Source organism: Nycticebus coucang, chromosome 5, assembly GCF_027406575.1.
Source record: "Nycticebus coucang isolate mNycCou1 chromosome 5, mNycCou1.pri, whole genome shotgun sequence".
Lineage (NCBI taxonomy): Eukaryota > Metazoa > Chordata > Mammalia > Primates > Lorisidae > Nycticebus > Nycticebus coucang.
Genome location: NC_069784.1, coordinates 78,307,126 through 78,323,601, shown reverse-complemented (window position 1 = coordinate 78,323,601; position 16,476 = coordinate 78,307,126). Strand labels below are relative to the sequence as shown.

The 16,476-nt window shown below is 34.6% G+C and overlaps 1 protein-coding gene across 5 annotated transcripts in view; it reads right to left on the bottom strand.

Moving 5' to 3' along the window:
• Positions 1–16,476, bottom strand: part of GRIK2 (glutamate ionotropic receptor kainate type subunit 2) — a 735,964-nt gene that overhangs the window by 421,784 nt on the left and 297,704 nt on the right. For all 5 annotated transcript variants that reach the window (XM_053592072.1, XM_053592073.1, XM_053592074.1 and 2 more), the window contains 3 exons: positions 16,152–16,333; positions 8,590–8,643; positions 5,023–5,196 (listed from right to left, as the gene is read on the bottom strand). In XM_053592072.1, coding sequence (XP_053448047.1) covers positions 5,023–5,196; positions 8,590–8,643; positions 16,152–16,333 — 410 coding nt within the window. The remainder of the gene's footprint in view (positions 1–5,022; positions 5,197–8,589; positions 8,644–16,151; positions 16,334–16,476) is intronic.

The window sequence follows — 16,476 nt, the reverse complement described above, 5'->3', positions numbered from 1 at the left end:
GGGAGGAGCCAGATCTTGGAGGGTCTTGCAAGCTTGGCAAATATGCTCAAAGTTCACCTAGAGAATAATGAAGAGATCTGAGCAAAGTTCTGAAAAGATCACACTAGAAATAAGGTGAATGTTAAGAAAGAGCTGTTAGGGGGAGGACTTCAGTGAAGAGACTATTACAAAAGCCAGGGCAAAGACCAGAACTAAGATGTAGCTCAGGGGATGACAAAAAGAACGTAGTTAGAAAGATACAGATAGAATTAACAGTGAGAAGAATGACTATGGAGATAATAGTTAGTATCCAGATATTAAATTTCTAAAACAGTAATTTCCCTCCAGCAATCCAGATGATATAGTCAACCAATACAATTATTATTGATTGATATTTTATAATGATATAATATCAATTTATATTATTAAGAAATATGTATGATATATATCAGCGCAAGAAAAATGGCATTCATTATTATTAAGATACATTAGTATTAATGTACATTGACATACTGAATTCACTGGTAAGAATTTCTGGGATATAGCTAGACTGTTAAAAACACCCTGAGGTGTTTGTACATGATTTGATTTTCTTGGCTGAGATTGCTGTAAACTCAATACATCAGTACTATAATCACTGTCAAGCTCTGATTGACTCCTTGGTTCAAAAAGTGAATTCTTGCTCTATACTCTAGAAACCATGCTAAATAAAGGCAGGCAATGTCTGGGCAGAGGACTGGGGAAGATGTCATCTGATTGTGTAGTAAAGAACAGTGATAATGCTCACTGAAAGGGACATCCACACCTCTGGGAGCATGAAAAGAAATGAATACTTCACAGAGAATGAACAGTGGAAGAAGGGTTGTATGATAACAGCTCGTGCCTGGGAAGTTCAGAGCACCCACTGAATGGCTGTGCATGAGAACAGAGGAAAGTGGGATATTGTGCATTAAAATCAAAACAAAACAAAAAATTCCCTCAAACATAAAGGAAAAAAGAAATTAAGCTTCCTTTCCTTTTTCCTCCTTAATTATCAGGCTGGGATGTACTGTGTGTGTGTCCTTGGCCAGGTTTATACTAAGTGAAAACAAAAATTTTACTAAGCTAACTAACACTGATATCTTTAACATGATGACCCCAGACCATAAAGGAAGAAACTATAATTGCAGAAGTGTTCTTATATTCGATAGTCATTTAACTGATAAACAGTTATTCTAGGGGCCATTTAAGATGCTAAGTCAACTAGAAAATCTCATGAGTCTAGTTCACTGTTTCCCTGTATAGCTCAAACGTGAAGAAAGCACGTGAGGGTCTAAGCACTGTGTTCTGACCCAGAGGCAAATGACTATCATACTTATAATAGCAGGCCTAGCGCTAAGGACTAAGGACTTTGCTAATAATCCAATTTCTTTATGAGACCATAGGGGAAAGAAAAGAACAAGAGATAAATATAAACACTGAGATCTCATGAATTAACTGGAGGGAATGTTGCCAGTGCCACAATGCCAGGCTATAATTCTTTTCCTTTCTAACTAGAATTTTCGTAATTTCCTGACTCCATTTATGGTGGAAATGGCCTATTATTTTATTTTTCTAAACATTTAATGACTTGTGAAAATGCTTACAATATAATGATAACATGAAAAAGAAAAAGAATACTCGGGAAAGGCAGAAATATGCTAAGATTTTAATACAGAATTCACATTGCTTTTATTTTTCTAATAAGCATATGCTATTTTATAATTAACAATTAGCACTATGTAATGAAAATATTTTATGCATAATCTATATGTTATATATACTACATAAGGCAAAGATTTTAAAATATATTGCCAAATTTCTAAAAGATAAATTGTAAAAAACAAACCAACAATCAATCTGCATCTATTTTGGAAGAAATCTTCACTTTAATGCAAAACTCATACTTCGAAATATTTTCTGTTCTATGTAGCATTTATAAACATAATAAAAATAAACACTGGTGCACATTTCAAAATGAGTAATATTATTCAAAAAGTGCTCATATAAGTAAATGTATCTTTAGCTCACTCATTTTAAAAAATGTTGTTATGTAAGTTTTCTAGTGAAATCTTTACCTTTTGCAGTAACATAAATAAAAATATATAAATGAAGTAACATAGAGTATAAATGAAATAATGAGAAAAGTAGCCTATTTAATAAAATTTCTGGACATTGTGTATAGACCATGCTTCAAAATCCATGATCTAAGTACAATGTCCAGAAATTTCAATGAATAGGCTACTTCTCTCATCATCCATTTTATTCTAACATGCCCACTCATATGAAATCATCTGCAAATTCAAAGTGCAGATCACAGGGGTAATGGACTCACGGTGAGAATGACTCACATCACATATTTCCTAACACCATGTCTCTTTTTCATATTCTAGGGTTTAGTTCTGTCCAAAAGCCTCTACCACCCTGGATAAGTTTTTTTTTTTTTTTTGTGACAGAGTGTTACTTTGTCACCCTTGGTAGAATGCCAGTCATAGCTCACAGCAACCTCAAACTCTTGGGCTCAAGTGATCCTCTTGCCTCAGCCTCCTCAGTAGCTGGGACTACAGGTGTCCACCACAAGGCTCTGCTAGTATTTCTGTTTTTAGTAGAGACAGGATCTCACTCTTGCTCAGGCTGGTCTCTACTCCTATGCTCAAGTGATTCAGCTGCCTCTGCCTCCCAGAATGCTAGGATTACAGGTGTCAGCCACCATGCAAGGCCCCTGGGTAACAAATTTATACACCTTCTCTATATATTTTCTGGTTTTTTTTTTTTTTTTTTTTTTGAGACAGAGTCTCACTATGTAGCCCTTGGTAGAGTGCTGTGGCATCACAGCTCCCAGCAACCTCAAACTCTTGGGCTTAAGTGATTCTCTTACCTCAGCCTCACAAGTAGCTGGTACTACAGGCACCCACCACAATGCCCAGCTATTTTTTGGTTGTAGTTGTCATTGTTGTTTGGCAGGCCGGGGCTGAGTTTGAACTTACCAGCTCCAGTGTATGTGGCTGGGGCCCTAGCCGCTGAGCTATAGGCGCGGAGCTGCTATATTTATCTTTCAATACGTTTACATAAATTACCACAAGTTAGGGAATACTTGGTCTCCGGGGGGAGGACATATAGAGTCACAGAGGAACTCAAATAGACATACAAAGTACCAAAGTAAAACTGAATAATATTTTACAATTGTGATATATAAAGAGATATTGCAATGCTTGGACTTATCAGTGGAAGTCTTAGAGTACAAAAGTATTAAGATTCTCCTGCTATCTATTGATTTACTTTTCCTAAAGCCATTCAATAATGATATTAAACAATAAATAATAAGATATTTATACTGAAATAGAAGAATTATAAGAACCAGAAAAATTATATGGAAGAATATACCCTTTGTTATAATAATTTAAAGGATGGTATACATTATAATTTAAAAGAATAGCATTGTCTTAAGTTTTGAAAGTTTAATTTCACCATCTTAAAACTGGTAAGAAAATATAGTGTTTGTAATTTTTTTCTAGGTTGAATTTTATTTTAAATCTGGCTATACATGGAAGGAAAATACGTTTAATTTTAAGTTACTTAGGCATTTTCTTCATAAAAAAGATTTCCAAGTATATTTTAAGTTAAAACTAAACTACTAGAAGTAGTCAATTGTTTATGTGCAAAGGAATAAAACTCCCTTAATAATTAGTTATTTTAAAAAATTCACGTGGATATAAGATATTCTCAAATTCTCGTAGGTTGTTTTTCTTGCTGAAAAAAAGTACTTGTCAGTACTTTTACTCTCAGAAAATTGATGGAAATAGGTTACTTTTTTTTTCTCTCCATGGTCTTAATGAAGGCACTCAATTCATTTTCTAAAATCTTGTAAGGGGGAAAAAAAATCACATTTGCCCATTATCTTGTTATAACTCCAAAAAAAAACTTTGAAGCCTCATTGAAGCAATTATGTAAAAATTACATCCCTAACACACAAAGTTTTTCATTGTAAGGGCAGAGGATATTTATGTTTATAAAGTCTCCATTTAGACTAATACTCATTAAATTAGGTGGTCAGGACCTGTGAAACGTAAATACAGCCCAAGTGCTGAGTTATTTTCCAAACTCTAGAAATAATTTGTTCTGTAGAAAGTGGATTTAATGAGAACGTATAAGGCCTTTATAATTTGTTTAAAAAGTATTATATAAACCTACTGGTCTGTTAAGGTAGCCTCTAGCCATGTTTGTCTACTCATAATATGTGACTAAATTTGGGTAGTCTGAATTATTTTTGATGTCAAATACACACCAACATTAGTAGAAAAAAGAATGCAAAATATCTCATTAATAATTTGTATATCAATTACTTATTTAAATAATAGTATTTTTTATTTATTGGTTTAGATAAAAAAATTAATAACATTGAATTTTACCTGTCTTTTGGGGGGTATATTTAATAGACAACTATTAGGAAATTTAAAATAGGATGCATGCCTTGTATTTTATTTTCATTGGCCGCATTGGCATAAACAATTAACATTATATAAAGATGTACCCTCTTTTACAAGTATTCATTAATACAGTCCTAGTTTTAAACTAGGACTTGAGAAAGACAAATGTGATGATTCATTGGTCTTGAGCTTTAAAGAGTGAGTCAGCTACAGGGAGATTTTTGTGTGATGTGAGTCATTCATATAACAACATCTATCAGAAACCATCATGGTGAAGAGTAGCCATCTACAGGGCAGGTAAGATCAGAATTAATTCAGTCTCTCCTTTCTTCTATACATGGCAATGATTAACTGAAGAGAAATTCCTACATTATATGCACTGGTGATACTTGTAATGCTTTTTGAGAGGCTTGGATTAAAATACAAATGGGTCATATAAAATCAATTAAAAAATTGTTAATAGAATTATTTCCATAGTAGTTTTGATATTATGCATTAAATGTCAACCAATTCAACTGAAATCTGGACCCAGAGGATTTAATATTTACGTGATACTATTTAGAAACATACAAAATGATCGTAAAGTGGGTGTCCATACCGTCATAAATCCATCCAGCAAACCTGAGTCAGGTTTCGGAGGTGCCTGCAACCGTTCCATTGACCACTTTTCAATGATGGAGGAGACCTGGGTATTTTCCGTGTTTAATATTCTGAATCCTGTCATATTAACACCACTGTATCGGTAGGGCTCTACATCAAGAGCGAAGAGGTCCTAGAAGGCAAATTTGGTTGTGTTATTATCAGCAGAGTAAATTCTTCGGTCCATATTATTGAAATAGTCACTTACTCCTGTTTGTCTTAGGTTGCTTAACATTGTTGTGTCTCAAGTGATCACTAATCACCAAGAGTCAAATGGACTGCCCTCATGGTTTGGCAATTTATATATACATACTCTGAACACACACATAATCACAGACATCATATTCTAAGTCCACTAGCGGAATAACATGCCCTTGATGACTTACACTGAAGATTTGCCTTAGCTTTCTTCTCCGCCTTAAGGCTACTTTAACTTTTATGGGTTTGTATTTTATTTTAAAGTACCAAAGTTTTTTTTTTTTTTATGTCTTGCTTCTTTGAACAGTTAATGCCATTTCTTGGTTTTGTTTTATCAGGTATTTTTGTTTTGCTTTGTTTTTAAGAAGCAGGTCACAAACTACAGCTTCTAACTGATGGAAACCACATGAAAGCTGAGGAGGGAAAATTAAAGAATATTAGCATTTTTGGAAGCAGAAACCTTAACACTTCACCATAACGAATACCTTATTTCTGTTGTCCTTTCTAGTCTGTATATAGTCAATGTTCTTGCTCTGCCCTCTGGTTTCCCCAGGAGATAAGAGGCCAAAGCTATTATCTGTTATGGGAGTTGGGTATCACCAGGAGAACATGAAGCATGTGGGACTTTTGCTCTCTTTCTAGCTGGTATAACTGACTCTGAGGTTTTATGGACAGTACTAAGAAGGAAGGCAAGATTAATGCCATGGGTCCTGTGCATGGCTTACTTCAAACTCATATACAGCTACACAGGCAAGATAATAGAAGTACAATTTAGTAGAAAACAGCTAACATTGGCTCGGACTATGAAACATACAAGGAATCTGTAAGTTTTTATTTTTCCATGTTCATAATCTAGCCAAGGAGTTAGGATATAGCCACAGGATAAATAAATAATACAGGGCAATACATGCCAAGAGGTAAAAGAGTAGAAATAATAAATGCAATATATGCAAATCATTTTTAAAAAGTGAATAGAGCTTACAACATAAGAATTTGTGCTTTTCTAACACACTGATTTCTCAGCAAACAGAAACAAGGCAGCCCACTTTCAATTTTTTATAGCCCGGAAAAATTCACAGAGCACATGGGATCTTAGATGTGGTGGCATGCAGACCTGGCTACTCTAAATGTGGTATATACTGAGTATGTTAAGCTGAAGGAAACGGAGAAAAATAGAACTATAGGTAGTGCACTCACCAACCTTCTCCCACTTTTTCCCCTGGAAGTAGGCCATAAGATAATTCCCTGACCTGCCTTCACTGAAAGAAGGTCATCAGACTGTCATTTCAGAGGGTCCCTGCCCTATACCTGGAGGTCAAGAAGAATCTGAACAATCGGTTCTTGGTAAGCGCCCCCCACCCCATTTATTGCCATTAGATCATACCCCTTTCATCCATCATATTTCTAAATAACTGCCCGCTCTTTATCAAACCTAAACATAAAGATAGACAGAGCCCCCTGGTTCTTCATTTCTTAAGGGTCCTGTGTCACATAAAATTTAAGTTAAAAATGTACATACTTTTGTCTTGTTAATTTGTCTTTTGTGGTAAGGGTCTCAGCTATGAACCCCAAGACTAGTGAGGTAAAGAAATCTTTCCTCCCTTACAGCTGCCGTTTAAGAATGACCAGGCTATTGACAGGCAAAAAAAGCATTCAAAATGTGAGTAAAGACACAAAAAATTAGAAAATATAAAACCAATTAAGAACACTCATGTACCTCAGTTTGTTTGTACAGGGGAGTTCATCAAGTAGAAGAGTAGCAAAAGAAAAATGGAAAAGTTTGGTTGGAATCAAAGTATAAAAGCCTTTCAATTACAGAGTAATGAGGTTTATTTATCCTAACCCAGTTTTTTATGTCTTTTCCTTTTTTTTTTTTTTTTTTTTTTTTTTTATTTTTGGCCGGGGCTGGGCTTGAACCCACCACCTCCGGCATATGGGACCGGTGCCCTACCCGTTGAGCCACAGGCGCCACCCATGTCTTTTCCTTATTTAGAGATATTTTGAGCTGTAGCAACAATGAAATATGATTTACTGTGAGTGAAAGTTCTCATTTTCTTTCCACCTGCTTATCACCAAGTTTCTTACAAGCTGCAAAGTGTCACCTAGCAGGAAGTATAATAATGTACCAGAGTCCAGCTGGGTATTTAACAGTGAAATACAACCTATCCCATGAGGACTCTCCACTGGGGGAAAGAGTTGCCATCACAGGAATCTATTACAATCAATTAAATTTTAGTAATTTGATATGGTGGCTTCCAGACTTCTAGATCAAGGAGACTAACTGAAACTTTTGAGTTAACAGAGAATGTATTGGCTAGAGAGCAGAGAAGATAGATAGATGCTATAGACTCTGCAGGAAAAAATTAGTAGAATTTTGTTGGTGATAGAAGTTACAGAAAATGGAAATTTTTAAGGCAATCAGAAGAGGAGTCAATTTAAAGTACAATAAATTAAGGTTTAAATATTTTTAAATTATCTGAGCGCTAGAATAATTAGAGTTGTTCTGTAGCATACGTTCAGGAAGATAACGTGGACATTTGCACTTCATTTGAACAAAGGTAATAATTGAAGCTAGAAGTACAAACCAGTTTGAAGAAAATAATCAAAGGGAAAATGATAAAATAGGATGAAGTCTTATCTTGGAGATACTCTTACATTTTGGATGAGCAAGAAAAAATTAGAGAAAGAGAGAGCTGTTTCACAGAGGAATAGCAACTGGACAACTATCATATTTCATGTATTGATAAAGAAACAGAGCTACAAGTAAGTATATTTGATAAAAGATTACAGGCAGATTTTCAATATAATGAGGAAAAATTGGGTATGTGATGACAAAATACAAAGGTAATAATCAATTTCTAATCACAAATTAAGGTATATTAACTTTTCAAAATATCTAACTAACTAGATATTGACAAATCAGAATAGAAAAATTAATCTTTTTTGTTTTATTGAAGGGCAGCTTCAATAAAAGTGATTTTTAAAAAGTGAATAGAGCTAACAACAGAAGAATTTGTACGTTTCTAAAGCATTGATTTCTTAGCAAATTAATTTCAAAATCCAGTTTATTCTGAAAATTCCCTAAAGTAATTTAAAAATAAGATACATAACATTTTGAATTGATACCTGAAGTGATATTATTTTAAAATTATCAGCTTCCCATCAAGTAGTTCTCTGATAATTTTTCCTGTATTTTATAAACATAAAATATAACTACAAAGATGCAATTCATTATATTACTTTTCACTCAGAACCTTCTTTTTCATTTGAAAAAGGTCATAATAATGAAACTTAGAAGATTATCTTTATGTTTTAATAAATTACTTACCAAAGTAGTAAAAATATAATGATAGTATTCTGTCATCATCCCCATTGCCAATGCCTAAGAAATAAAAAATAAAAATATTACTGAAGGTACACATTATATGAAATACATTATGTTGATAAGTGAGAACAAAATGGTAGGATGTCATAAAGAATCGGCCTACAATATTCATGTTATATCAAAATTGAGATAAGCTAAATCTTTTCCAATAGTTGAATTAGTGGTTCCTGAAAGAATTTCTGAACCAGTTCTCTAGTTTGAAACACTATTATTAGTCGAATGTTTGCAATTATAAGGTTTATGGCTTTACACATTAAAGAAGGCATTACATTTGACAGAAAACCTGAAATTAGTACATCTTAGTTCATCACATTTGTAATGTCTTCACTACAAATGCCCTAATGAGGAGCGTCATTTCATTTTTATGAATGATATTATTCAATTAGGAGAAAAGTATTGCACAGTACGTGCCAACAGATCTTTTTTGCTTTTATCATTTTAGAGACATTTCTTAGCATTAAAGAAGGTAATACGCATCACCATTACTATTGAAAAAGTATAATTAAAAATGGTTTCTGAACAAACAAGAAACCATTAATAAACTCTTCCACACTCCTCATCCATTTTAGACTATCAATCTTAAAATAAGGACTTTTAAATTAGAAGTTCTAGTGATAAATGTTATTTTTTTCTGAAAATAGAAAATGCTTTTGAAATAACTGCTTATCAATAAGCAGCAGTTGGCAATGGTGATTAAAAAATGATTCCTTTTGAGCTGAATGAAGAGTTTAGTAGTAAACAATTATTCCCAGTTGCTGTTAATAGTCTTCCCCAAACCACTAACTGTTTAATGAGTAGCTGTCCCAGGCACATCCTATGTATTCCATGTATGAAAACCATCATGCTCATAGGTCAGCATTACTGAATTAGGTAGCATAAAATTTATAGTTCTACAACACGAGCTGTTCAATTAAAAAGGAAGGAATAAGTCTGAAAAAGTTTGGAATCTATGAAATACATAAAGGAAGGGTGAAATACTGGTTACCGCAAGTGGACACTGAAGAATAGAACAGAGGGAGGAGTTTTAGGAATCAAATTATCAAATAATCTTTCTTGAATGGGTAATAAATTCATAAGCCAACAACATTTTGAGGAAGTTTTCATCTTAAGCAAAATAGGACAAAATTTTTTTTACTAAATGTAAAAAAGGTACAAGATCATCGCTATGGAAAGTGTTCATGGTTCCTGATGAATATGTGCAGGAGGCTTCCTATCTCCAGAACCACTCAACAGCAGCTCAGTATATTTTTGTCCATACTTTTTTTTTTTTTTAGAAATAGAGGTAAAGGTAATTAAACGAAATAGTGATTCAGATGTATGACTATAAATAACACTTATATAATGCCTAAAACGTGTTACAGACTATTTTAAGCACATTGCATATTTAAGCATTATAAAAACCCTATGAAGTAAGTCCTATTATTATGTTCATTTTCTAGGTTCATTTTATAGGTGAGGAAAACTACAATATAATAAAAATGAATAAATTGCCCATGTGAGACAGTGGTAAGCATGGATTCCACATCTCTAACACCTGGAGTTTGGATTAGAACAAAATTTATGTCATTTTTATTTTAGAATCCATGTAGTCTAAGATGTTTGCCTTTGTTCTCCTTGAGGATTTGAAAATCTGGATATCTCTGGCCAGTGCATAACAGTGTGCATTGGTCAAGGGGTGGGAGGGAGCTGAGGAGGCAGCAGACAAGAGAAGAGAGGGTGATTTGGTTTTTGACGTGTGTATTCTACTCTGCTATGAGTTTCTTCTTCATCACCTTGGGAAGAAATCTACAAAGGATAACTGGGGTCTGTTTGCAGCTGTCATTGACTTTCTCTCAGCCTTTGATTGTGAAAGCAAGAAGCAGGTGCTACGATGTATGATCGAGAAAAAGCTAGTTATTTTTGATTAAGAAGTATCTTAAAACCTTACTTCTTTGATGAAAAACATAAATTTCTCTTGAAAGGTTAGCTAACAGTTTTCAGTCAGATTTTTAAAAAATAGAACTTGCTTTAGACCTTCTTGTAATTATGGTATATCTTGCCGCTACTTTTGATTGAATTGTGTGCACACCTCAAACTGTATTAAAGAGAATAAAATTAGTATCTTCTTATGTACAAATAATATGAGTGGCTTCAATAGAAAATTGGTCATGTTATATCATCTCTCCTAGAAATAACAGAGATTAATTTTTATAAAATCAAAATATTATAAATCTCTAACATTAAACTGGTGTAGTGCTAACAATGCCATATGACAAATTAATACATACAGTCATCTAAGTATGTGTTCTGCAACAAGTTTGTCTTTCAAGTAATATCCAGAAATGATATCGCTCAGGGCTAACAATGAGGGGAAAGGGTTCTATATATATGTTTCTTCCGTTTTATTTTATTTTACTTCTTGCTGCATCTTTTTTTTTTCACCTTTCCAGGTTAAAAGTTGGGTTTTTTAATTTTACACCCTCTGATTTAAACTTTGAAGTTCTTGATCACTATTATTTCTCTATAATAAAATGTCCTCTTAAGGTTGGCTTAAAAGGAGCACCTTGGCTCTTCCCTACAGCATTCTCTTTGATGCATCTGTATGTAGATGGAATGGAGGTATGAACACCAATTAGTGCACTTCACTTGCCTCAGAGGAAATCTAGTCAGCCCCAAATGCCATTCACTTTTAAAGCTCTGGGACAGGAAAACTTCAAATTCACTGTTGTTCAATATTAAAATCTCACTTTAGGTAAATACATTTAAATAAATTAAATAAACAAATAAGCAAGTAAGTATAACCAGATTAAGGCCATTCCTTTTTCTGGATAATCCTAATATTCATTTTTGAATGAAGTCAGACAAGCTGACAGCTCATGTATTTTTGCTCTCCAACTCCTACACTATACCTTGGGAGTTTCAACATTACCCAATGCCGAGGAATCTCAGAAAAAAATGTATGCCTCATAAACTAGAGAAACATCATTTCTCTTGTCACTCTCTTTCTTTTCTTACACTCTCTACTTTTCTTTTTTGTTTTATAATTTCTCTTCTTTCTGCTTTTTACTCTTCTCTTCCTTTTGGCCTTAAACAAAAAGTATACTTCATCACCTAAGATCTGAGACAAGGTAATTTAAAGTGAAGGAGGCAGTGAGAAGGAAAAAGTAGGGGAAGGAAGTGAATAATAGGGATTAGCTGTACTGCTGCCCTTACTAGAAGGAAACGATTTGCTTTCTTCCTGAATTGGTTTCTAGAAAAACTGAGAAAGTCAAATGTGAGACAAATGCTTGCTAGGACCAAATAAGTTAAAAATACCACCATGTATGTAGCAAGCCAGTATCACATGCCTCTGAGGATTTATTCTGTACAATGTCCCTGTGACTTGCTTTAACTTTCATATTCTCCTTTTACCTTTCCTATAATATTTCATACACCAAACTCATTAAAACTATGTATTTTTCTCTTATATATTAAATAGTATCTTAGTTCAGTTTTATTTTTCAAATTGAGCAGATTACACACATGAAAGCAAATATAAAATAATAGATAAATCCCAAAGAAAGCAGAATGCAAATTCTATTATTAAAGATGATGGGCAGAGCGAGATGGTGGACTAGAAACTTCTCCTTACTAGCCACTCGTGGCGAGGGAGGAGAAAGAAAACTTCAACCACCTCTAGCTAGGGGAACCCACCCTGGGACATCACTCCAGGGGCCTGGTGAGGCAGTGGTGTACTACAGGAGTCAGTGAGGAGGTCTGGAGCTGAGGAAAACCCGAACAGAGGTGAGTGCTTGCAAATGGGTGGGGAGTAGATAGCCAGCCCACCCAGAGGACTGGGAACAGGAAAGAATTGTCCTGCAGTATTTTGATTTTGGGCTAATCCTATGCACTGGAGAGGCCTTGGAAAGCTTAATTGGGTACGTGGACTCTAATAGTCAGCAAACAGGATTGAATACTGGGTGGGGTGGATTTCCTATTGACTTGGATGCTAGCTGGGCGCTGCCATTGTGGGAAGAGCATGTTGGAGAAACATTCCACAGGGTCTTAATGCATGGCTGTTTCTGGCGAACCTGCTGAGATTGGGCACCCACCTTTGGAGTGAGCTGAGCCACCCCAGTGATTGTTGTCAGGGGGCACTATGTGACGTGCCTCCTCAGGAGTCTGGCAAGAGCTCCCAATTCTGCAGAGACTATATGCTGATGAAGCAAACAGACCTGATTGAGGGCAATTAAGTCAAGAGACAGGACCTGATCTTCTCCATAACTAAGAGAATATCTTCCACTCTAATTTTTCACTGCAAAACAATGTATATTCTCCATCTCCTAACACCATAGTGCCACCTGGTGTCCAGGCAATATATATATATATACACACACACATATATACACATACATTATATATATATATATATATATATGGAGAGAGAGAGAGAGAGATAATATCATTTTTACTTTCATGAAGAGCAAGGGCTCCTCCATTTTTGCTACACTTTTTCAGCCCATTGTATTCTCTCTTTCTTTTTTATTTCTCTCCTTTTTTCTCTCTTTTGGTAAAGATTTTTCTACTTTTCTCATCTTTCACACATAAATTTCTCAAACAATGGGTAAGATGTTCCTTTTTTCTTTACCTTATATAATTATATTTTTAATTTTCTTCATTTTTTTTTCTTTTCTCTGGGGAGTCATGACATTGGTCTGATTGGAGGGGTCACAGCAGTGGTCTGGCTCAAGGAGGTCATGAGTTCCTGGTGTAGAATGTCCTTCTAGCTTGGGCCTTTGGAAAGACAGTATTGGCAAGTCCCCACTGCGACATACTGCTGACTTTTTAATTTTTGTTTTGTTTTGTTTTGTTTTCCTCTTTCCATATTTGGTGAAAGTGAGGTCTTGTTTTGGCCAAGACAGGTAAAGAGCACCTGACTTTGAAAGACCCACCCAACCTGGCCCCTCAAAGTCCTGGAGCTGCAGGTACAGCCATAGCATCCTGCCAAACAACATCATTTCTCTTGTCACTCTCTTTTCTTACACTCTCTACTTTTCTTTTTTATTTCATAATTTCTCTTCTTTCTCCCTGCTTTTTACTATTCTCTTCCTTTTGGCCTTAAACCAAAAGTATACTTCATCACCTAAGATCTGAGACAAGGTAATTTAAAGTGAAGGAAGCAGTGAGAAGGAAAAAGTAGGTGAAGGAAGTGAATAAGAAAAAAAGCACACATGAGAAGGAACCAACAGAAAAATTCTGGTAACATTAAAAACAAAACAAAACACCTAGGGGACCATGAGGTACCTACAGCAAAGAATTTTACCTATAAAGAATTATCTTTGATAAACCAAATAAAGGCATACACTGAGGAAAAGAATCCCTATTCAATAAATGGTGCTAAGAGAACTGTATAACCACATGTAAAAGAGTAAAACTCGACCCACATCTTTCACCACTTAGAAAAACTAATTCAAGATAGCTAAAAGATTTAAATCTAAGATTTAAATATAAGACATGAAATGCTAAAAAATCCTAGAAGAAAGTTTGAGAAAAACTGTTGAGGATGTCTGTTTGAGGAAAGATTTTATGAAGAAGACTGCACTTCTTTTATGAAAAGACGCAATTTGTAATCGCCAAGATGTGCAAACAAGCTAAATGTCCATCAACCCAGGAATGGATAACAAGCTGTGGTATATGTATACCATGGAATACTATTCTGCCATAAAAAGATGGTGACTTTGCATTTTTTGTGTTAACCTGGATAGAGCTGAAACACATTCTTCTTAGAAAAGTATCACAAGAATGGAAAAGCAAATATTCAATGTACTTAGTCCTAATATGAAGCCAGAGAATGATCTAATTCCTGCCCACAGAGGAGAAAAACTCATTTCGATTGAGGTTGTCAGGAGGGGGGAAGGGGAGGGAGTAAAAGAGGGGTTTGGGTGCTCCCACTTAAGAGGCACAATGCAGGAGTGTGTGGCATACTTTTTGTATGGGCAACACAATTGAGTAGTTATAGTAGTCAGTGTTAGTGTCTTATAAAAAAAAAAAGGCTAATTGGAGTGGTGCCTGTGGCTCAACGGAATAGGGCGCTGGTCCCATATGCTGGAGGTGGCAGGTTCAAACCCAGCCCTGGCCAAAAACTGCCAAAAAAAAAAAAAAAGCTAATTGTTTATTTTCATACATTTTGCTAGAGGAAAAAAACAACAACAAAGCAACTCTGTAAATGAAATAGCAGAGCTCTGCTTAGTCCAAGAATAGAGAAAAGAAAGAACTCCTGTCCCAGTCTGTGTATTCTGCATGTGATCAAGAATCATATTAAAAACAAATCCTGACTTGAGATTAGCTGTTATTTTAATGCATTTTATTCATTACCAAAAAAGAAGAACCCCTAATCCCTGACGTGCTTCATTACCCTAATATAAAACCAGAGGAGTTTTCCAAGTCCAATGAAATATTTTAATACTAAAACTAACATTCGTATTAAAATATTGGCCAAACATCTGGTTAATGAACTATGTTATTATACAATTATTGGTGGTTACAATTAATGAAATATAATTGACATCTGAATCTACATAACTCCCTAGAAGAAATACTTTATCCTATATATGATAGGCTTCAAAACAGTTGACTAGTCTAAAGCCACTGTATTGCCAGCCAAGTGTCCATAAAGGAGTTCTATAAAACAAAATCCAGAGGACTGAGTTAAAATCCAGGCTCTACTAGGACTGCGTTAAAATCCAGGCTCTACTATTACATATGAAGCGTAAGATCTTATACCAGTCTTTTAACCTCTAATTTCACTTCCTTTATCTGTAAGATATGGACTAATAACAATTTCTGTTATCCGGTATGCTGAATGTTATCCAGTATGTCTGAATAATGTTGATATAATACTAGGAGCTTTTACTGCTACAAATAATTTTGTTTGATTTAGAAGTATCTTTTTAGGGAGGCAATGCCTTATTTTGGAACGAGTACTTATTAACATTACTAGACTATACATGAATCCTTCTGTTATTTTCTTGGTACCTGACAGTGGTCAAGTTACTCAATTGTTCTCGGTTTCTTTGTCTGTAAAGTGGAGATAAACCCTACTTCTTTTGGTTGTGTGGATGATGAAATAAGATCACCTGTGTAAGGTGTCTTGCAATAGATAACAAATAAAGGGTAGACCCATTATAAACTTTTACTACTGGTTGATGGTAGTGAATGAGCTGCTCAATAACTGACTCTGTTTCTTTCTCTTTTTTATTCAGTAAAAAAATAGAAATAACCATATATTTAATCAATACTATCATTTACAAACGTATTGCAACCACTTGAAAATAACTTCAAACTTCAAGATCATAAGATCATCAACATTTATATTACTTTTCTTTTAAGACAACGAATTAAAAGCAATTTTCAGACTTCCTATCATTATCTCTTTGAGTTTTAAAAATTGAGCAATAACATTAACATTTTGAATTAAAAAAAAACATACTTTACATGCAAGTTTATAAAGAAACTAAGAATTTAAGTAAAGACTAAGTAAAAATTACCTGTTTCAGAATGCCTGCTGCCATTTCATGGCTACAATCGAAGATGACATGAAACTCTTTGCCTCTTTTCATTTCTTTTAGTAAGGGTTTTGCATCCTTTGTATCAGCAGGTAGTTGACGGATTTTAAGCCGAAGGTTGTACCTTGATGGAGCTTTAATAAGTTCTTGCAAACGAATGAGACCTTTAATTGAGAAGGAAAAATACCACATCTATTAGAGAGAGAACAGAGTGGGTCACAGACTCACAAAACACTCATTCCTTTGCATGGTTTTCGTGACCTTGTATCATGGTGCAACCACTGAAATTCCTATTTTGGTAGAACTC